Below are 24537 nucleotides of genomic sequence, written 5' to 3'. Positions count from 1 at the left end.
TTTTCTGGATATTGAAGGCGTCTTTAATAATACGAGAATCGATAAGAGAGAATTTTAAACTATACAAGCAGAAAAAAATCTTAAGGGCTAAATCATGGTCATGGTCATTATTACAGTTTAGTTCATTTTGCAATGGAAAAGGGTTCACTGTTTTTTCAGTGTAAGTGCTCTTTTTATGCATCACAACAAGTATTACTCCAACGCGATTCAACAAATGGTAAAAGTAAATCGAACATACGTAAATGTCGCACTACGAGATTTCCATACGCCGTTATTTTCTAATTAACTAGTGTTCTACTTGATATATCAGAGTCGTAGAAGATCACGCCGAATTTGCTTCTTCACTTTATACTCTGTTCCAAATGTAAACAAACTTCTTTCAATAACATTTTTCACAAAAACACCAAAAAATGACTTACAAAGTATTGCAAGAAAATTATCTTGAGTTGAAAGTGGGTTACGAGTATTTTATGTTTATGCTATGAACTTTTTTGTTATGTTCAAATGAATTATATTTCAATAAATTGTAATTAAATGTTTTTCTTTTGTTTGAAGAAGTGTGCTCTTTTTTCCGTATGTACTCTTTTTATAAGCTGAATGTGCTCTTTTTGCCTCTTCAAAACCTGGTTAACCGGAGAAAAGATATTTCCATTTTTCTTTCTGTTAACTGACAGTTAAAGCCTAACGGAGCTACATGAAAATGGCCGTTAAACGCCGATTTGATTCGAAGTCAACACAAGTCAATATTCAAGAATATCTTTATTGTTACAATAAAAGAAAGGAAGTTCTCAATAATCAATCAAATTTATTTGGTAAATACCAATCTGTTGGTGAGGTCATCATTCTGGCCGGTGCGAACATTTCCCAAGGTGTAAACCAATATACGGAAATTTGAATCCTTTGTATTTTGAGTGCCCGCTGCGATTTTCTGCAATAGAGGGAAATTATGAGTTAAGACTCAAATTAAATGCAGGTATGATCCATGTACCTGGAATCGATTCGATAATATCCAAAGCTCTTCTTTCCCTTGATTATTCGTCACCACCTTCATGCCACTTACAAATTCCAAAAGTTGTGGGTTTATTGGAATCTTCCTGAAACTTTTATTATTGTATCTCGTATTGATATTCCAAGAAATCAATTCAATGGGATTGAAGGTGACACAATAGACATTATCCCGGCTGTCTGTGGCAGTAGCGACGCATTCGCTGGTACGTTTTCCTAAATACATGAATGATTCGGGGGCTCCACTGCCGCCGTGTATGAAATTGGTGCTGTTATCGAGGATATGGAGGGGAACTGCATATTCTGAAATGCTAGCCATGCTGTGGAAGAACATTTGTCGTCTATCAGTGGTAAGACCAATAATGCCATCCATTAGGGTAAATGATTCTCTGGCTACCGTATGAATTCCATAATCCGGATCGGGATACATAAATGGATGCTCGACACGCCACGAACTATTTGCCATATAATCGTAGACGACCAATCCGTGGAAATTCACATCGGCAACATAGACCATTGATCGTCTACAACTACCACGGGGTGGGGGATCCTTAACAACGACGATAGGTGTTACAAATAAGGAGGCAGAGGGTGTATAGACCGTCGTATTTAATCTGTAGCGGTGTAACAGTTGATCAGTATTCAAATCAAAAAGTAGCAACTGGGGAGGGCAACGAGTCTCCACACCAACCGAACCTGAATCCATGACCCACATTTGGTTGCATTCGGTTATCTACGATATAGAACAAAAAAAAAACAAAACAAATTAATTTTGAATCAGACACGATTTACGTCTATTTCAGTTTCCCACGCTTACCGCAACTCTAAAAACGGATGTTATTTGATCGCAGTCATCACCATTAACATTGTGGGCTCTATACGATGGATATGGCTGGAGTAGAGGACCATTGGGTCCCATTTCATCGGAAAGTGTAGCAAGTGTGTATGGAATACCTGTTTGAAATCTTGGAATCGTCACAAATATCCTTCGTTTCTTATTCTCTGAAAGTATAAGAACTTTTATCGTAAACCCACCAATAAAGGATTAATGATCCCAACTCACTTTGATAATGGGGCTGGACATCGATGGGAAGGCCATTGTTCTCTACATAATTAGAACTTTCTACGGCTGCCTTCATTTCAGCATCACTAGGAAATGCGAAATCCAAAATCTTCCACGTACATGGAATTTGCAGATTACTGTTCAGCATTTCCCCATTCATCATAGGGGAGTAACCATTGCAGCAGATGCACAAGCATATCAATGCCAAACTTAGCCGAAAGAGTATCGACATTGGGACCTATAATAAAAATATTTTAGAGTTCAGTATCGAATGGATAAATGAGCTGATTTTGTGTTTTCTTTCACTACAGAAATTGCACTAACACTACCAACATTTTAATTATCAGGATTTTGAATGGTTGGAGAAAAAAGTCGCTCCTGTAACATATACTCCCCAATACATTCTGTTTCAAGCATCAGATGTACGATGTTTGCATCGTACAAACATTTTATGTTTCACCCTATGTAAATATAACTAGTAACTTCCAGTCTCTAAAAACTATTTACTTGCATCAAAATGACCTAAATAGAGTTGTGTTTGACTACAAATAGAACGATATGTTTGTAGTGTATATTGACACTACACCAAAAAAAAATATTTACAAAACATCGGTACAAGTGGGTGTTTGCATTATTTCCTTTATATTTTGAATCGTTATTTTTTCAACAAAGTATTAAGTATAAGTAACTTCGTGACTGATATAGCGTCATATAAATTCGAAATACTTTAGTCATAATCTGTTAATAAGGTTGGCAAAATGAGGGGAAACCCCATGTTCAATCGCTAGATTTTACGATGCTCCATATGCCATAACAACACGCTTCCAACTCAATAATATAAAAAATAGAGAGCTGAATGAAAACTTCTGTTAGTAAAATTTCACACTTTATGTCAGTTAATGAACTATTTCTAACTATTTTTAGTTTATGAAATTCTCACATGTTTGTTTTGAAGCGAAAGTGGTCTAAATGATTTTTTCTAAAAAAATTTCTCAGTACATTCTAATAAACAGTAATAAGAGAAATTAAATATATGCAGTCTAAATAATTTATATGCAGTATAATTTAATGCTATACATATAATAATAACATGTTTATTCTGAATGAACAACATGAACTTCGTTCCAATTTGTCGATGCTAATTATTCCCGTATCGCAATTGAAAATGAAATCATCAAATCATATTAATCAAAACTGGTTGTAATATGAATTTTACCTCAATTGTATTAGCCAACATTGATAGCTAAATATGCATAATGAAATGCAATAACAATCTCATCTTCATAAATTTTTAAATTTTCTTAAGGATTTGCTTTCAGATTAAAAATTAAAAACAATATCACATGTTTCACTAAATCGAAAGCAATTTTCTTTTTTTGTAGAATGAACACCAATGCACAAAATCTTAGGCATCCAACGTTTCCGTTTGCCTTATAATTTGTTCCGGAGGTGGGTAGCATCCCTACGTGTCCGCATCCTCAAAAAAATCGCTTCTCTAATATATGTTCCAAACATATTTTGCAGGAAGCACATATATCATTGGATATTGTCGAAACAGTATTATGTTTGTTTTATGTGAACAAAAATATTATATGCTTGGATGTATTTTCTCCCAAAGATTGTGCTCAAAAAAAAAAAAAAATATTTCTGTCTAATTGCATATTCCCTCACATCATTCTCACTTCCACGAGGTTTTAGTACCTTTTTCTGTAATACAAACCTTGTTGAAGAAATTATTCAACTTTATAAATTTTACCTTTCGCCTGGACGGAGAATCGAACCACGGACCACAGGTTAGGTTAGGTTAGGTGGCAGCCCGATGTATCAGGCTCACTTAGACTATTAAGTCCATTGTGATACCACACTGGTGAACTTCTCTCTTATCACTGAGTGCTGCCCGATTCCATGTTAAACTCAATGACAAGGGACCTCCTTTTTATAGCCGAGTCCGAACGGCGTTCCACATTGCAGTGAAACCACATAGAGAAGCTTTGAAACCCTCAGAAATGTCACCAGCATTACTGAGGTGGGATAATCCACCGCTGAAAAACTTTGTGCTGTTCGGTCGAAGCAGGAATCGAACCCACGACCTTGTGTATGCAAGGCGGGCATGCTAACCATTGCACCACGGTGGCTCCCACGGACCATACAGCACATTATCCACTGTGGTGCAATGGTTTGCATGTCCGCCTTGCATACACAAGTTCGTGGGTTCGATTCCTGCTTCTACCGAACACCAAAAAGTTTTTCAACGGTGGATTATCTCACCTAAGTAAAGCTGGTGACACTTCTGAGTGTTTCAAAGCTTCTCTATGTGGTTTCACTGCAATGTGGAACGCAGCACTCAGTGATAAGAGAGAAGTTCACCAATGGACTGATTAGTCTAAGTGAACCCAGTGTTGTCAGATTAGGGGATTTTTCCGCAAACTGGGGATTTTTTTCACGTGGTTGGGGATATTTTTTTCACTTTGGGGATCTGGGGATTTGACTGGGGATAAAGTCGTGATTTGGGGATTTTTCTAGGGATATTTCCACTTTCAATCACAGTATTAATTTTGTTATAGAGAGTATAAAAGGGAACTACAATAACGTTTATGGGCTTTGGCAGATTTTGCAAAATATTCCTCTCCAACTAAGAGGTAATTCACAAACTTTCTATAGAAATAAAATTTTGACAAAATTTTCTATAGAAACAAAATTTTGATAACATATGCTGTTAAAATTTTTTGTAATTTTCTATAGAAATAAAAATTTGACAATATTAGCTATAGAAATAAAATTTTGACATTTTCTATAGAAGTAAAATTTTGACAAAAATTTTTAAACGTATACAATTTTGACAAAATTTTTTAAAGAAATGTAATTTTGACAACATTTTCTATAGAAATAATATTGTGACAAAATTTTCTATAGAAATAAAATTTTTACAAAATATTATATAAAAATAAAATTTTGATACAGTTTTCTATAGAAATAAAATTTTCACAACATTTGCTATAGAAATAAATTTTTTAAACATTTCTTATAAAAATAAAATGTTGGTAATATTTGCGATATAAAAAAAATTTTGACACAATTTTCTGTAGAAGTAAAATTTTGAAAATTTTTTTTATAGAATTAAAATATTGGCAAAATTTTTTAAACGAATAAAATTTTGAGAAAATTTTCTATAGAAATAGAATTTTGACAACATTTGCTATAGAATTAAAATTTTCTATAGAAAAAAACAACAACAATGAAATAAAATTTTGACAAAATTTTCTATAAAAATAAAAGTTTAAGAAAATTTTCTAAAGAAATAAAATTTTTACAAAATTTCCTATAAATAAAATTTTGACAAAATAATTTTTGTTTGGATTTTCTCCAATTTATGGTAGATTATTATTAAATAAGTATATTAATTTTCCTTTGAGCATATTTCATTGGGACACATATTTCAGTTGGGGATTTTTTGGGGACATAATTTCGAAATTTTGGAGATCTCTCTTGCGGCGTTGTTATGTTTGTCACCAACTAACAAAAATGAAAGCTTCGTTTGTCTAAAATTTAGAAATTACATTTTTTCGTCACGCGAAAGCAGATTCACAGTATTCCTGTGAATAAATGTGTACATTGTTACTATATTGAATGTTGTAAAAAATTGTTATTCTCAAATTTGTAGGTTGTATCTTAAAAGATACAGTGGTAATGTAAGCGCTAAAAATCGCGACTACTTTTGGGAATTTTCTGTTTGAATATTAAATGGCTCAGAGTTATCTGATTTGAAATCTTCAAAGCATATTTAGATCTTCGAAATACGCCGCAAAATATTGTTTTTTAATTGAGTAATCATGTTAAGTTTGTTTGTTGAAAGAATCTATCCATGACCCACATTAAATGAATTTAAAATATGAATACAAGCATTCGCTCTAATCGTAGTTTATATTATTTAACTTTTAAATATTATACCCTGATGTACATAGGCAACATTTTGGAAAGATAACCAAAGTCTAGACAGAATTATTTTGTATTGGAGTTTTAAAAACGATTTCTGTGTTAGACAAAGATCCTTCCCGTAATTTGCTAAAATGTAATATTTACTACAAAAATATTTAAACACACTCAAACATTGTTTTTGGGCGCTCACATTTTTATTTATTGATTTTCTTGTTTAGCACATCTCTTCTAATGCCAATGTTTACATTGTGGGATAATGTTAAATAAAAGTAATCAATCGCATATGAATCGCGAGAAAATTTGGATTTCCCCTCTGACATTAACATTGGCATTGTGAACCTGGGCTTCATGTTCTACACACAAAGAAAAAATACTTTTCTCCGGAACGAAATTTTAGACAAGCGAAATTGTTTTCTTTAAGAGCAAATAAACACGAATTTATGATAATCGCTGTAACGATTGGTTTGTTTTGTAGTTATTTTGTTTGTCTACAGACTCGTTCCTCAGAAAAGAAACGATCAGCATTGCCAATGAGGCTTTTTTAGTGTTTGGAGTCTTTTAGTGAAAAAGAAATTTTGACTTTGTTAGTGGGTTTTTGTCTTTTTTTATTTTCGTGTTACTATTGAAATATGGACAAAACTGAGTTTTAATCTCACCCTTGCTGTCAGAGTAAGGTTTTCCACATATTCTCAAGCTCAATCCACACCGAAAAAAGTAAACTGTAAACTAAATTGTACTCCACTTTTTAAGATGTTCACAAAGCGTTGTTAAAAACAGGAAAATTTAATGTCCAGTTGAACTTCTTAACTGCACGTCACGAAATTACACCCTCTCATAGAATAAAAAATTAACTATAGGTAAAGAAGAAAATCGTTGGGGCTAAATCATGACCATGTTAACCACACAGTAGTACATTATTACCATTGCTTTAGTTCATATTAAACTTATGTGTACGTTCAGTGAACTTTATACCCACGTTTAGTTCGTAAAATGTTTGTGGCATACAGAAAAAGTAAGATTTCATTAAACTGTGGAAAATTTCGAAAAAAATAATAAAATTTTACTACTAGCAAACATTTTTTGTTTGGCAATAAAAAAAGTTAAATTTTGACTACGATAGTTTGACTACGATGTTTTTTCTGTGCAAACATTAACAACAATTCCCGCCGTGACTTTTGGTAAAAAATTTAGCTATTTTTCTGACTTTATTAGATTTTTTAGAAAAACCTAGTTGTTTGGTTAAACAATTCCGGTAACGTTGGTTAACATACACCGAAAAGTAAACTGTTTTTTAGTAAAACGGCGAAAATTTAACTTAATTATATTCCCTTTTTTGAGATCTTCATAATGTGTTGTTAAAATAACGAACATTTACTGACATGATTGGATTTTTAACTATCATTTAAAGAAAAAAATCATTGACGCCATATCGTTACCATGTTAACCACTCTGCAGTTCATTGTAACTATTTTTGAAAAGTGTTCCAACAAAATGTTCTCCTTTAAACTTCATAAAAAAAAAATTTAAAAAAATTAAAACAAATAAAATTTTTTGCAATAAGGCCGGTACTACGTTCAATCTACCGAAAAAAAAATTTATAGAAACCATTGTTTCGCACATCGAAAGCGGTATTTATTTAGGTAACAGGGATCGCGATATTGAATTAAGTTGTTGGTTCCTTGGGAAATTACCTTTGATCGTTTTTATATTTTCGGAACAAAACTATGATCCGTGTTTGTTTTATAAACCCACACAAATAGTTTTAATAAATAAATTTTTAATTCACATTGCAAATGGCGCCATGCTATAAACGTCAGTTTTTCAACACGAAAAAACAAAGTACTACAAATGGAAAAAATGTCGCTAGTTTTTCGCATTTTTGGTTTTGTATGGAGTTTCAACGCGAAAACCGAAAAGAGTACCGGCCTATAGACGTAAGTTAGTTTTAGCATCATTTTAACCACGGACTTTTTTTCTATGAATAGAGCCATCAATTACCATGGAAAACTAAATTATATTTCATTTTTTTTTTTCTTCCAAGTCTTAAATTCCAACAGATTGGTACAAAGGTAAACAAACGTTTGAAATTTACTTCTTACCAAAAGTTGAATTTCTTTACCATCTACCATTTGCGTTTTTAGAGGGACACTTTTCATTAACAAAACAAAAACTGATTGATTCACTTGATAATTATCGATTTCTATATGCACATAATTAAGTTTGATAACCTTTTTGTTGAGTTATAAATTCAATAGTATATTGATTAGTATGATTAAGCGATTTGACTTAAGAGCATTCCACTACTTTCATTCACACATCACATTTGATATTCGAATATCAAAAGGCAGTTTAAAAATGATACCAATATGTATTTTTATCATTGTTAATTATACGCAAATTATTGGCTAATTTTGGTAAACGCGGACATACACTTGGATTTTGCATAACAAACAGATGCAAATTCCCAAATTCCGGTGAGAGATCACTTGTAGCTGTCTTACATTTTATTCGCATGGCAATATTTTGTTTATCCGAAAAAATTAATTATTTTTAAATTATTGCTAAATACCTTGATTATTTATTAAGGAGGGTGCTGGGTATATTTATTTGTTTTGCTTTTGTTTTTTTTTCCTCTAAACTCGTCAATAATTCGGAAGAAATACAACCAGAATGTGTTTTTTGTTTTGTATCATGCGACGCTTCGTTGTAAGCCGTAGCGCGTCCGAGAGATTTCAAGTACTGTTTAATAATGACAGTAGGGAGCTTGATTATAAGAATGTTTTTTCTTCGAAGACGACACCCTGCCCAACAACGATCGCGAAGCAATTCGAAGATTTAGCGATTCTCTCCATTCTAAATGGGACAGGAGAAATCTCTAAACTAAGATGTGTGTTAAGCAAAGAAGCTGACTAGCCACAGTGAAAGATTTGTGTGATCGTTGCGAACATAAACATTATTTTACATTACTGCAGATGGAGTTGACAGAAAATAGAGTAATCCTATGATCTAAAGCAGAGATCCCTCCCAATGTAATTTTTAATTTCTGTAAAATTATATAAGATAAATAATATGATTAACAATGTTTAAAAACAATGGGAATGATTTGATAGTTGTTCTGTTCATTATTTTTTTTTACAATTGCAAATAACAGATCAAATGATACTAAATCCGTATGGTCTTCTATTTGCCATAACCATTAACTACCATTAGGATCAGTTTTGCAGTTTTTTGGAAATACGCAATTATGCATTTTTCGAATTCATAATCTCGAACAATGGGATTTATTTCACAAAATCGTACACTGTGCATTAAAGTCTGTATTTTTATGGAACAGGCTACTTTACGCTATCATCACAATAATCTTTACCTGTTTTTTTCAGGCTGTGGTTGTTGCTTGTGAATATGTTTTTGTTATGAATAATTCAGAGACAGTTCTCCATGTTTACTCTCAGTTAGTTTTAAGCGCGCGAAGAGGGCAATAATAAAAACTTGTGGTGAAATTGCCTCAATACCTCCATCATCTTCAGAACAGCGAATTGTTTAAATGTGACCCTTATTAACTTTCACATCAAAGGCCACACAAAAAACGAATTTATGACCAAATATTATTGCAAAAAAAGGAACTATTATACATATTACTCATATGTGTTAACGCTTGTAACAACACAAGACCACAATTAACATGGATTTATAATCTGATTGGTCTGTACACAAAACAAAAATTTCACGAATAATTTTCCAATTAAAATTTAAATTGAGTTTGAAAAAATTTTCAATTAAAATTTTAATTGAATCAACAAATTTTTTAATTGAAACAAAAATCAATCACAACAATTAATAGTATCAATTAATTTTTTAATTGGATCAATTAATTTTTTAATTGACCTTCAATTAATTTTTTAATTGATACTATCATTTCTGTGATTGAAGACATTTCAATTAAAAAATTAATTGGATCAATTAATTTCGTGATTGAATAAGAATTTTTTTTTTGTGTGTAGGTAACATTTCTCTAAGTATATACACGGATCATATTATATGAAACGCTATTGGCACATGAAATTTAGTTTTTTCTATAAAGAATCCTTTGTTGATTACCATTAATCAAATCATATAACGACTGAGCGCACTATATTGACCTTTTCTAATAATAAGCTTCGCGACAAAAATTAATCAAATATTTAATTTATTCAATTAAACAATAAATAATTATTGGAAGTAACATTAATACACAAAAAAAATATCAACAAAATATTTTCTAATCAAGAATTTGCCTTTGAAAATGCAATGTTGCGCTGCATGTACTGCGCATTTCATTCATTCAAAAAAGCACCAACTTGGTGCTTTCTAGTTTTTTCAAGTAACTTTTTCATTGTCAAAAGATACTCAACTACGAGGGCAGTTCGGAAACTTCTTAGCCTAGCACAAAAAGCGCGGAATAAACAGAAAAAAGTTGAGTGTTTTGGAAACTTTCATCTCTGTTATGAACACATGTTAAAGTTTGTTTCGATTTGGCAACTCCTTCATATAGAAACAGGTGTTCAAAAAAGGCGCATCAGCAATTTTAGCTCCAAGTGCTTTTACTTGTTCCCAAATCTAAAAAAATTCTCTGCTGGCAAGCGTTTTGCCTCAAATGAGGATGCAATTACAGTTGTAAACCACTGTTTTGAAGACCTTGAGGAAAACTATTTTAATCAAGAGATAGAATTGCTAGAAAAGCGTTGGACTAAGTGTATTGAAGTTTCAGGAGATTATATTAAAAAATAAAAATATTTTTGAAAAACTAACTATTCTCTTTCATTGATAGGCTAAGAAGTTTCCCAACCGCCCTCGTATATTGCGAAATGTAGAATTTGATTTTTATGAATGTGATATTGATCCGTTTTTAATCAAAGAAGATTACCTTGTGCTAAATTTGAGTAAATTCGGTTAATAAAGACCAAATATTATGACCAAATTTTAGAAAAATGCATATATGAGATTTTAGCTCCCATACATGCCATAAATTTGATCCGACTTCTTCTAAATTCAATAGCGTTCGTCCTTGTGCTAAAAAAATTTCCTGTACCAAATGTCATCAAATTAGGTTAATAACTGCGACCGGAGTTCTGCGAACAGTAAATACATGGACAGATGGACGGACACCAAGCGCTAGATCGACTCAGGAGGTGATTCTGAGTCGATCGGTATATATTTTATGGGTTCTAAAATCAATATTTCTGGTAGGCACATTTTTTTAAGTTATTATACCCTAACCACAATGTGGTTTAGAGTATATATAAAAAGTTGTGCATGTGGATAGAGGGTCATAATTTCATAAAATTACAAATGCTTGAACTCAATAACCATTTCAAAAGTTCTAAATGGATCAACCATGCATGGATTTATCTACGTATATCCTATTACATATGGGAGATATAATTCGATACAACATATGTGATCAGATCTGCTATAATACCTAACCTGTATTAACTCCCCATAAAGCATATCTTCGCAAATTTAATTATATCTAAACATACAGTGGCGTGCAGAAATGAGTATATAATTAACTTTTTTCCATTCTAAACGAATAAAAAAGCAGCAAGAAACTCAAAATAATTTTATTTTTCCTTTTTTTATAAATAAAACAAAAAAGAAACTCAAAGCAAAAAGTAAAGAATTCAGAGAGATAAATAAACATAACAAAAATAACTAGCATGTACTCAATTTAGCACTTTTTGATGTACTCATCATAAAACCAAAATATACCGTTAGTTTTGTATTTTTTGTCTTTCTTTATGATCAGTAATACAACTAGTAATACAACAAGTAAAAATTAAAATGAAAAGTTATCGCACGATGTGGAGGACAATATAGTTTCCCTAACTAATAATGGATCTTCATCGCGGAAAATAGTCAAGGATTTAAATATAACTCAGTCTGTGGTTATTCGCGTCCAAAAAGACGAAATACTACTCCCAAAGAGCAAACCAGAGGCAGCCGAAAACTGTTGACCGAAGCGGACGCTCGCCTTATGATGGTAGAAATGAGGCAGAACAAGTCCGTAACGCCGAAAAATACTACTGTTGTCAAAAATAAGCAAGTTAGTGAATGAACAGTAAGACGAGCGCTCCACAACATTGGTTATGTTTCAGCTGTAAAAAAATAAACCTGCATTGTCCGAAAAGAATCAAAAGGTGCGAATGAAGTTTGCAAGAGAGCATACAAATCAGGGATGGAAAATACAATTTTTAAGAAAGTACAAAAAAGGTATTTTTTGAGCGGAAAGGTACTTTTTACTAAATTTCAACAAAATTTCACTGGAAAATTATTGTCAAGAGACTAAATTTTAAAGAAAATAAAATTTTGACAAAATTTTCTATATAAATAAAATTTTGCAAAAATTTTCTATAGAAATAAAATTTTGCAAAAAATAATTGTAAAAAAAATTTTTTCTATAGAAATAAAATTTTGCAAAAATTTCCTATAGAAATAAAATTTGTACAAAATTTTCAATTGAAATAAATTTTTGACAAAATTTTCTATAAAAATAAAATTTTGGAAAAATTCTATATAGAAATAAAATTTTGACAACATTTTCTACCGAAATAAAAAATCGATAATATAGAATCACATTCTTTTTTCGACTAAAACATTCTTGAAGTTCAATAAAATCCGGTTTTTGACTATGTCTTTTACAAAATCAAGATTTTCTTCCCACATGAACATGTTTGTTTTGCCATATTTGTAAAATACAAATAAGGTTGATAAAGACTTTCTCAAAATATTAAAATATTTTGTCAAAGCTATTGTACCATAAATCTGATATCGACTCAAAAATGTCTACACAAAAGGTACTAAATCATTCGGGGGGGGTCCTACGGTACTGACCGGGGTGAAAAAGTATTGAAAAAAGTACTATAGTACTGCATTTTCCATCCCTGATACAAATTGGACGACAGATGACTGGAAACGTGTTATCTGACCAGATGAATCAAAATTTACCCGTTTCCAATCGGACCGTAAACAATATTGCTGGCGTCGTCCTGGTGATACCATTCAACGCCACCATGTTAAGCAAACTGTGAAGCATGATGGTTGAAGCATCATGGTTTGGGGCTGCTTCACTTGGTGGCATATTGGGCTATTGAAGAAAATGGATGGTATAATGAAGAGGCTCCGGAGGACAAATCTGCGGATCGGTTTATATGGGGGCGATATATAATTATGGACCGATATGGACCAATTCTTGCATGGTTGTTAGAGACCATATACTAACATCACGTGCCAAATTTCAACCGGATCGGATGAATTTTGCTCCTGCAAGAGGTTCCGGAGGTCAAATCTGGGGATCGGTTTATATGGAGGCTATATAACATATAATTATGGACCGATAGGGGCCAATTTTTGCATGGTTGTTAGAGACCATATACTAACACCACGTACCAAATTTCAGCCAGATCGGATGAAATATGCTACTCTTATAGGCTCCGCAAGCCAAATCTGGGGGTCCGTTTATATGGGGCTATACGTAAAAGTTGACCGATATGGCCCATTTGCAATACCATCCGACCTACATCAATAACAACTACTTGTGCCAAGTTTGAAGTCGATAGCTTGTTTCGTTCCGAAGTTTACGTGATTTCAACAGAGCGACGGACGGCCATGCTTAGATCGACTCAGAATTTCACCACGACCCAGAATATATATACTTTAGGGGGTCTTAGAGCAATATTTCGATGTATTACAAACGGAATGACAATGTTAATATACCCCCCCCCCCACATCCTATGGTGGAGGGTATAAAAATGACTTTGTGAGCAAAAATTTCAAGTGATGAATTGGTCAGTGCAATGCCCCGACCTCAACCCGATCGTGGGAAGACGGCTGGGATTGTACAAATCAGCTCCATCAAAATTAGTAGACCTGTGGGAACGAGTTCAGCTTGAGTGGTGGAATATACCAGATGAAATTATAAAGAAATTTGTTGAAAGTATGCCAAAACGTATAAATATGGTATTAAAGAATAAAGGGTTATGTACCAAGTACTAGAAAATGACACTGACACTGGTAGAGAAAAGTGCAAAATTGAGTACATTCGAGTTTTTGTTATGTTTATTTATCTCTCTGAATTCTTTACTTTCTGTTTTGCGTTTTTTTGTTGTTTTGTTTAGAATTGAAGAAGGAATAAAGGAAAAATAAAATTATTTTGAGTTTCTTTATTACTGCTTATTTTATTCGTTTAGAAATGAGTACATAATTATTTTTTTTTTTCGTTTCTAAATGAATAAAATAAGCAGTAATAGAGAAACACAAAATAATTTTATTTTTCCTTTATTTTCTCTGTATATCACATTTATTCCACTGTATATCACATTAGTAATGATTGTATCACCAAAACTTTTACATGGGTTAAGTTAGTTTCTTCTAAAGCAAGAATGTTTATAACATTTATTTAAATTATACACAGAAAAAAGTCTGTTGTAAAACTGATGCTTAAATGAACTACTATTTATTGCAAAAATTTTATTTTATTTTAGTTTGTTTTCCACAGCCCAACGATTTTTTCTTTATTACAAGTATGTCTCAAAAATTGTATAAACTAAATGGCAGTAAATTGCATATAAATTAGTTCAATTCTAACTAAAAGAGGAGAAGGTTTTTGTAAACTTCTCAAAAATAGTAAGAATGAACTGCAGCGTTGTTAAAATGGGAATGATCTGGCGCTTAAGATTTTTTCTTTATTTTTAGTTCATTTTTTCTTTTTGAGAAAGATGCATTTCGTAAATGGTAAATAAAAATCGGAAAATTTTCTTCAATTTAAAGAATCTCACAATTTGGAATACAATTTAGTTCAATTTTCGCACGAGATAGTTCATTTTTCCCATAATGTAGTTTACTTTTTTCTGTGTATAATGCAAAGGGTCTTTTTCATGAACGGGATCCTGCGAATTTCCGGGATTTCTCATATTTTCGCTCTGATTTTTGGTACCAATAAGTGGGTTTAAACTTAGTAGATGAATTTACAATATTGCAATTTCTTTTAAAATTGTATGCTACTATTTGAGGTTGGTACTAATACAGGAGTCTCCCTGTGGCAATGGCTACCTTGTCCGACTTTCATAGTCGTGTATTCTAACCAAGATTCTAACAAGTCCAAAGTTAATAAGATTGTTAGTATATATCAAAAAGAGAATACAAATATGATGAATGATGTTTGTATCCTAATTGCAGTTTTATAGAGCCTTGATTTAAAGTTGGAAAGCTCCAGTAAAGAAGCGGCATCTTTGGCTCGTAATCAATACTAAAATCTTTAAGGGAACATCAATAAGTATTCCAAAACGATCCGTGTAAACCTTTTTTGTGTGTAGGGTTTGTGCAACATGTCGTATATTTTCTCGGCCGACTCACCTGCTAAAATAAAAAAATGAGATATGTACACCGAAAAAAAAGTGAACTGTTTTACAGGAAGAATGAACTACCACGCACGAAAATTGAACTATATTTTACTCCACATTTTGAGGTTTCCACAAAGTGTTGTTAAAACCAGGAAATTTTAATGCCCTGTTGTACTTTTTAACTGCAGTTCACGAAATTACATCATCTCTTAGAAGAAAAAATTAACTAAAAGTAAAGAAGAAAATCATTGGCGTCAAATCATGACCATTTTAACCATACAGTAGTTCATTCTTACTATTTTTGGGAATTTTAATTTGTTTTAGTTCATATTGAACTTATGTGTACGGTCATTGAACTTTATACTCACGTTTAGTTCATAAAATGTTTGAGACATACTTAAAAAAAGTAAGATTTCATTAAGCTGTGGAAAATTTCGATAAAAATAATAAAATTTAACTACAAGAAAATAACTTGTTCCAATAAAAATAAGTTAAATTTAGCGTTAGTTAAACTACGGAAATTTTTGTCTGTGTAGCTGCTGCAGACCCAGTTACCTATTTCCCTCAAATTGTTCTTCTTTTGTTGTGTAAACTGACTCACTTAAATATTGATAATCTCTAAAGAAGACATGTTTAATAAATGTCCCTTTCGCAACTTTTTAAAGTAAAAACATTTCAATGGACCTTTTAATGAGACTTTAATCTTCTTACCAGTTTCTCCCATACAAAAATGTACCCACTTTCACCCTTTTACCTTTCTTTCTATACTTACCACCATGCACACAGAAAAAGAGCCTTCGAAAATAAAGGAAAAATTAAGTTAAGTTAACTTGATTCAGTAAGAATTAGTTAGACGTTGTTCATTGACTAGAATAAAGTACGAAATTTTACCAACGCTGATTTCAATTCGCATATTAATCTAATATTAACTACATTCTTCATGATTTCTACGAAGATCACATCGTTCTAACAAATAAAAATGTCTTTGGTGCTATACAAAGTTCAAATTTCTTCAAAAAAAAAAAAAAAAAACAAGTATATACGGCCGTAAGTTCGGCCAGGCCGAATCTTATGTACCCTCCACCATGGATAGCGTAGAAACTTCTACGAAAGACTGTCATCCACAATCGAATTACTTGGGTTGTGCTATCTTAAAACTTCTTAACATCGTTTTCTAAATTGTGAGTTAGTCCATACGTGGTATATATTAGGCAAAAAGGTATGCATAGGTAAGCCTACAAATAATTAGGAATCGATATGCCCGGTACGTAGAGAGCCAGAATTGAAATATGGGGGTCGCTTATATGGGGGTTATATACAATTACGAACTTGATATGGACCAATTTTTTATGATTGGGATCGATTTATCTATAGACCATATCTATAGACCGATATGGACCTAGTTAGGCATGGTTGTTAACGGCCATATACTAGCACAATGTACCAAATTTCAACTGACTCGGATGAAATTTGCTCCTCCAAGTGGCTCCAAAACCAAATATCGGGATCGGTTTATATGGGTCCTATATATGATTATGGACTGATATCGACTACTTTTGGCATGGTTGTTAAATATCATATATTACCACCACGTACCAAATTTCAACCGGATCGGATGAAATTTGCTTCTCTTAGAGGCTCCGCAAGCCAAATCGGGGGATCGGTTTATATGGGGGCTATATATAATTATGGATCGATGTGGACCAATTTTTGCATGGTTGTTAGAGACCATATACTAACACCATGTACCAAATTTCAGCCGGATCGGATGAAATTTGCTTCTCTTAGAGGATCTGGACCGATATGGCCCATTCGCAATACCATCCGACCTACATCAATAACAACTACTTGTACCAAGTTTCAAGTCGATAGCTTGTTTCGTTCGGAAGTTAGGGTGATTTCAACAGACGGACGGACGGACATGCTCAGATCGACTCAGAATTTCACCACAACCCAGAATATATATACTTTATGGGGTCTTAGAGCAATATTTCGATGTGTTACAAACGGAATGACAAAGTTAATATACCCCCACCCTATGTTGGAGGGTATAAATAAATCGATAAATGTCGAACAAAAAAATCCGTATGTATGAAAATACATTGAGTATTTTGAAATTTTTGGCCTGAAAATTCATTCAAATGTTAACAATGTTTTTACTTTTGTCTTGACACCTATCGTATATGTTCGTTTATTTCTGGACAACAAACTATGAAGTAACTTGCTATAGAAAACAGGAACCAAAATGAATTTTCTCTAGTTTGGGATACGAAAGAAAGCTATCGTACGATATGCAGAAAAATAAATAAATTGGTGTGTTTTTCTTTATTTTGGAATGCAAATATTTCTGGGTGTAGCAGACGTGTCAAAATGGAAGTATTTAATAGGAGTTATTTGAAATATTCAATACTATACAATGATCAGTGTAACTGGGTCGTTCTGTAGTATTGAAAATTTTCCCATGTTTTTAATTGGGACATCATTCTCGAAAATTCCTCTGGATTGAACGAACTCTCGAACGCGAATTGCCATGGATTGTGTCGAATCGCAAAAATTAATATGAATTATAACTAGAAACTAGTAAACGACCCTCTTACAACTCCTATGATATTAATCGGAATAAGCAAACAAATAAACATGCTTTCGTGGTGGTCACGTACTACACAAATTTCAATATCACCATAATTTATTCTTAATACGTTGTTTTAAATTCTTTATTCTTAATACGTTGTGTTAATTGTCTTCTATGAAAAAAAGTAATTTTTCAAAATCTTCAAAAATGTGATAATGTGGTTATGTGATATTTGCTTTATTGTTTTTCTTTTCTGTTGTATAATAGTTTCAACAATTACTCAACAATACCCAGGATTAATTACAGTTATAATTGATAATTAATAATTAATTGTATATATTTGTTTAGTTGTTTCATTTGATTGAGTGTTGATATCATGAAATTAATTGTGGCGATAATAAATGGATGTTGCCAACTTTACTTTAGTTTATCGCACTTCTACCTTCACTGACAGACAAAGTTTCGTTATATTAACGAAATGTGTCATTAAAAGTGGGCCAATGAAATAAATTCGTTAATACAACGAAATTTTTCGTTATTATAACGATATTACTGTTAAACTAGGTATCGTTTCGTACTATTAACGAATATTGTCATTGTATTAATGAAAATGTTTCGTTATATCAATGAAAAATTTTCGTTGGCTCGATTTTAATGAAATTTTCTATGTGTGTTGATAGTTCAAATTTGAAGAATTTTATGAAAATCTCGTAAAACTTAAAGAAAACCTTTTTGACGTCATGCGACTTTTTGTGCGACTTTTTTAAAATATGTATGCGTGCGACTAAAGTCGCACAAAAGGGAAGTGCTTAAATTTTAAGCAATTTTTATATGTGGGAATTCATCGCCGTGCGCCTTACGTGAAGCCACCGCAATGACCCGCCTTGTATACAAAGGGTCATGGATTCAAACCCAGTTTCGACCAAAGAACAACATGTGTTTCTACGGTGGATGCTGAATGTTTCAAAGCTTCTCCACCACAATGTGAGAAGCCAGAACTCGGCTATAAAAAAGAGTTCACTTTTCAATGACAAGTTGTCATTGAGGTAAACATAGAAGCACTCATAACTACGGGAGAAGTAAATCACCTATATTATCACAATGGACACCTAACCTACGATACCTACCCTACACGGTGTTCTGGTTTGTTAAGTCGTTGTTTTGTTGCATATCATTTCAACCACTAGCTCCATTCGAGTACTCACTAATTTTTTATAATTATCAAAAAATTTTACTGGAGTCTTTCGTTTACTCCAAAAAGCCAGCAAAAGAGAGCCACGGTGAGATCAAATTTGAAATTTGAGGAATAGATAAGTTACAAGTTTTTGCTAGAAAATTTGTTCCCAGTAAAATCTTGCAAGAGTTAGCGATAAACAAATAATATGTGCAATATATTTCACAGAGTCAATTAGGAGTGTAGTATAAAAAATAAATATTTTTGTTTTTTTAATTGATTTAAATGCTTTTAATTGGCTGATAGTAAATTGGCACTTGATGGCGTTCTCGTACATTTCTGCTAATTTTAGGAAAGAGAAAAAAATCCATTTTTTAGTTATTGCAAGTTTACGTTTTACTGGATTTTATGATACAATAAGTTGCTAAAATATCTCTTTATGTTAAAGGGAGTGTTCCTTTATTGTTTTTGTGTCGATTTATAGAAGATTTTTTGTAATAAAAATACTTCACAAATGTATGCGACTTTTTTATCATTATGCTACTTTTTTGTGCGACCTTTTTATGAATATGCGACTTTTTTGCGACTTTTTTGCGACTTTTTCAAAATTTCCAACGGTAACACTGCATGGTAGTAAACTTCTTAAATAATTTTAAGTAGTCGCCTGAACTGAAAGAGAGTTCAAAATAATAACAATTACGAGATTTTCACAAAATTCCTGAAGTTTTAACTTTCTGGGTAGAATTACGGTTAACTAAATTGATACTTTTTTCCTGTGAAATTCAAATTTAAATTAAATTGTGTCTTAAATGTATTCTTTTCTTGAATTTTCCGTTTATTTGGATCGGAATCAATAATAAAATCATTACCGTATTGCAGGACTCTCACGTGAAACAAGATTTGTGAATGAAATGAAATGAATGACAAATTAAACAAACTACGAGGGCGGTTCGGAAACTTGTTAGCCTATCAATGAAAGAGAATAGTTAGTTTTTCAAAAATATTTTTATTTTTCAATAAAATCTCCTGAAACTTCAATACACACGCAGAGAAGAAACATGATTGTCACAATCATATTTGAAGAGCAAAATAATATGATAGGAGCTATTTTTGCGGCGACCATGTAACATTTTCACCTGCAACCATGTTGGCTCAGCGAACATGGTTCTAAGAAAAATATAATTGTCCTCATCTAAAATGTTATTATATTGATAAAAAGAATTTTGTTTGAATGAAAAGACAATGGTCACGATTTAAAATGTTATGGTATTCATTCAAAATGTTTTTCTTCTAGTTAAAAGAACATGGTCACAACCTAAAATGTTTTGATCTTTATGAAAAAACTTTTTTCATCGTCGGAAAAAGGACGCCACTTGAGAAAAGAAAACACAAAATTAACTTTATTTATTTGTTTTTATTTATTTATTAACTAATTCATTCATATTTTTACACACTCTATTTTATTTCAATTTCAACAATAAGTAATTATTCCATATTTACATCGTGTCCATCAAATGTACAAACGCAGACATCATGTAACTGAAAAAAATGGAAATGGTCTTTATGGCCATGTTTTCCCTGTAAAAATGTAAAAAAATTAAATGGTGATTTTCCCGACCATTTAATGGTCTCAAATTCTATCATTTAAATGATAGAACATGTTTGTGGTATTTGAGAACCATTCAAATGCTTATTGCCACCATACATTTTTCTCCGCTCTAAAACTTTTTTTACAAAGAAAAAATACATGCACCCAGAAAAAAGTGTCTTCGAAATTAAAGGAAAAAATGTTCATCAATTTAGTTTAGCCATTTTATTTCCATTCAGTTAAATTTTTGTGTCAAATAATAAAATTTATTTGTTTCAGCAAAAAAATCCTAAACTGAAAGCAGTTAGGAATAGTTCATTAACTAGAATAAGGCATGTAATTTTACTAATACTGTTTTCTTCGCTGGGTATAAGAATTTACTACTGAACAAGAAAATTTTATTCACTGATAACAAAGCATTCGTAAAAATAAACAAAAAGCGAACTAAAACCAAGTTTCTTCAAATTTAGTAAAGTTTCTTATAAAATGATAAATTTATTTATTTATTTTATTTATTTATATTCCTACTATGAAGTATTCAATCCTTTCAAAACTTAAGGAAACACACTTATTAGAATATAGGAAAATTTCCTACATTTTTTTTATCTACCTGTAATCGATACCTGTCATCGATATGTTTGCGCGTGGAATCGCGTTGTTATGGTATACGGAGAGATTGTTAAAAAATAAATATAATATAATAAAAAACAAATAAAATATAAAAAAATATTTGTTATTTTAAATTAGTGAGAAAAATTTTCGTTTTTTGAAAATTGGTTTATAAAAAAAGAAAACACCAGCAGAATAACCACCCCTTCATTCGACTTCATTTTGGATTATCATGGTAATATTCAGTGACGCTAACCTTTTTTGAAAAAATTGGTTTAAAATTTTTTGTTTATATTTGTATGTATTGAAATTGTAAAAGGTGGACAAAATTGCTAGCGGCAACTTATTCAAAGTGAAAGGTACTACACCGAAAAAAAAGTTTACTATTTTTTATGAAAAATGAACTAACCCATAGTAAGAATGACCATGATTTGGCGCCAAAGATTTTTTTCATCTAGATAAGTTCATGATTTTCTTATAAATTAGTTCATGTATTACATCGTATTTTAGTTCATTATTACTATGCTGTGGGAAGAATATAGTTAAACTCATTCAAAATATTCCTGCTATCCGGAAAAATTAACAATTTTTTGGGAAACCTGTATTAAGAAATTGGTTTGAAATAAACTGTTTGTCGGTATAATTTTCAAAAAAGTAGAGAAATTGAGGAATCAAAAGTACAAAAAGCCTGTATACAACTAAGAAATTTTTCGTACAAAACAAGTCAATTTTCTATAACCACCAGTATTTTATTTCAAAGAATTATTATTATATTACACAAAACTATGGTTTATGATATACAATAAAGGAAATATTTTTATTATTACGTTGGACGCATTTACTTGTCGGTAGTTAGTAATTGCTTCTTCAAAAGAGTAATATTCTTGTTATTAGGACTAAACTAATTAATTTAAATGTCCATGTTTTCTATCCATATGAAAGATATATTTGGCATAAGTTGCTATATTCAATTGAATTGTCCAATTTCATCGATTTTGGCTAACTTTTGTTGGGCGGATTTGGCTTAGAGGCATCTGAAGTTATACAAAATATAAGAAAAATATTATTAATTAATTAATTCTATCGTTCATATTGATCTTTAACTTACGGTTTTCAAGAGTATTTCCTAGAGCCAATAAGGATATCAGCTTAATTAGTATTAAACAGTAAGAATATTCAAAAAATTACCATTACGGGACCTGTCTACCTGCAAGTGAAAAAAATAATTTTTAATAAATTGAAATTTTGGTTTTATTAAAAACGGACAAAATACCGTTTACAGAAAAACTTACCATTGAAAAATCCATCCAGTAGGTACATTATTGGAATCATATCCATGGACAAATGGGACGTTATTGAAATTATTCTCAGAATATAATTGAAATAAAAAATATTATAAAATTAGACATAATTTCCACTTGTCAGTATAGCATTTAGTATTTAAGGTGGATATTAAGTTCGAGTTTAGCGGCTAAAATTGCAATTTCCATGATAAGTTTTCTTTAATAATCCATTATAAAAAATAATCTTTATAAAAAAACTTGATTTGGGCTATTCTCCATCAAGTTATATTTAAATTTGTATCGAAGACGTATAATTTTATACTTTGCTTAGTGATTTATTTTTAATTTTAGCGGCTAAACTCGAACTTAGTACTCACCTGTAGGAATTGCTGTAACATAAAAAGTATAGATTCAAAAAAATGGTTGCTTCTCAACCTGTGATCCAGATGTAGAATAAATATATATCATCCTATTACCACTCATGTTGTATATTTTTTATGTAAATCAATTTAAAATCCGCACTAATTTTAAACTAACATATTAACAGAAATATACAGTTCCTTAATCTGTTATTTGTTTTTTATCAATAAAAAGCGTTTTTGATTCCTCTAACATCACATCATTCACTTCTCAGTTTCTAAAATGTTTCGAAATAAATGTATTTTCATTAATAAACACCAATACCGCACGTACAATTTTGCAAAATTAAATCCACGTGTGCACTTCATAAATGCATCAACATAACTGAATGCAACAATAAATCTGAAAGACACAAATAGTCATAAGGGATACATACCTGCCGTAAAGAAAAACAACTCCACACACACCCACGTTCCCTTTCTGATCTTGCTATTGCAAAAAAACAACTCTCACCACAAAAGATACCAACAACACACAAGGAACATTCCATTGTCTCTAGAATCAAAACAACCAACAACAGCATAAATGACGCAATAACAAACACAAACAATCATACGAGATATACACAAAATGTCTCTAAAAACTCCCTCGCATGATGCACTCACATTTTCCAGTAGCACGTTTATTGATTAGTAGGAATTCTATCTATAAGTTAAGGTAAAATATATACCAAATCTATGAGGAATCTATAAAAATTATATACACCTGTCAAGGATTATATTAACTAATTTTTATTCTATTTTAACTAAAATTTTCAATGTGAGTAAAAACACTCCAACATATAATAAAAAGGGAAATAATCTGTAGGTAGTCATCGTACGAATCGGTAATGTCGTTAAGTTAATTTTTACTACAAAATTTTTTTTTCCATACAAAATGTTGTCTTAGTAAATTGTCCACATTTCGTAGTAAGATTTTTATATTGCCCATGTATTTTTATAATAGAATCAACGATGCATTAACTACTGTTTTGGAAATTTATTTAAGGAAAAATCCTTCCCATTTCGTAGTTAGTGAACTAAAAAACATTTACTGAATTTTTATAAGTTTTGCTTTAGCTAAGTTAATTTTCGTTGTGGTTACGAAAAATGAACTATATTACAGTAAATTTGTTGAACTATGTGGAAGTCAAAATGGTCCTTAAATTTACAAGACACTTTTTTTTCTGTGTAGACGAAGAAAAAAATGTGTTTTAATATTTCAAGGCCAGTCGATGCTGTTGATTCTAAATAAATATATTTAATATATTAATAAAACATGTATTTTATTGAAGAAAAAATTGCCTATATAAATAAATAAAATTCTATTTAAAAACGAAGATAAGCAGTTCTGATTTTGAAGTAAAAGGTTTACCACAAATATGTAAGATTTATCCAAATGAATGAAGAATGTTCAATAAAATCATTCCATATATGAATGCAATTCAGTTAAATTTTTTCATTCTGTAGTATAGTTGTACATAAATATAGGAAAATGTTAACTAATATATGGAATGCATTCTACCTAATTT

The 24537-nt window shown here is 31.3% G+C and overlaps 1 protein-coding gene and 1 long non-coding RNA gene across 3 annotated transcripts; both read right to left on the bottom strand.

Moving 5' to 3' along the window:
- Positions 1-740: 740 nt before the first annotated feature.
- LOC142227470 (major royal jelly protein 9-like) lies at positions 741-8765 on the bottom strand. Of its 2 annotated transcripts, none has more exons than XM_075298038.1 (5): positions 8574-8765; positions 2069-2306; positions 1823-2007; positions 989-1738; positions 741-928 (listed from the first exon to the last, which is right to left on the bottom strand). In XM_075298038.1, exons 2-5 carry the CDS (start codon positions 2298-2300, stop codon positions 806-808), a joined length of 1290 nt encoding a protein of 429 aa, XP_075154153.1. In that variant the 5' UTR covers positions 2301-2306; positions 8574-8765; the 3' UTR covers positions 741-805. The 2 variants fall into 2 exon arrangements, with proteins under 2 accessions (XP_075154153.1, XP_075154148.1); XM_075298033.1 differs by lacking the exon at positions 8574-8765 and adding an exon at positions 8104-8148.
- Positions 8766-22082: 13317 nt separating this feature from the next.
- Positions 22083-23324, bottom strand: LOC142219825 (uncharacterized). The gene is made up of 3 exons (XR_012717792.1): positions 22617-23324; positions 22433-22531; positions 22083-22358 (listed from the first exon to the last, which is right to left on the bottom strand). It is a non-coding gene; the product is annotated as an uncharacterized LOC142219825 (long non-coding RNA).
- Positions 23325-24537: the final 1213 nt, after the last annotated feature.

The sequence above is a fragment of the Haematobia irritans genome, chromosome 1, assembly GCF_050003625.1.
Source record: "Haematobia irritans isolate KBUSLIRL chromosome 1, ASM5000362v1, whole genome shotgun sequence".
NCBI classification, from domain to species: domain Eukaryota; kingdom Metazoa; phylum Arthropoda; class Insecta; order Diptera; family Muscidae; genus Haematobia; species Haematobia irritans.
The sequence above is the reverse complement of the archived record's forward strand: the minus strand, read 5'-3'. Positions and strand labels throughout refer to the sequence as shown.

Coding starts and splice junctions, on each gene's coding strand:
- LOC142227470 (XM_075298033.1), bottom strand. CDS start 8,133: ATGGTAGATGGTAAAGAAATTCAACTTTTG. Junction 1,739..1,822: donor CATCCGTTTTTAGAGTTGCG/GTAAGCGTGGGA, acceptor TCTATATCGTAG/ATAACCGAATGCAACCAAAT. Junction 929..988: donor TATTATCGAATCGATTCCAG/GTACATGGATCA, acceptor CCTCTATTGCAG/AAAATCGCAGCGGGCACTCA.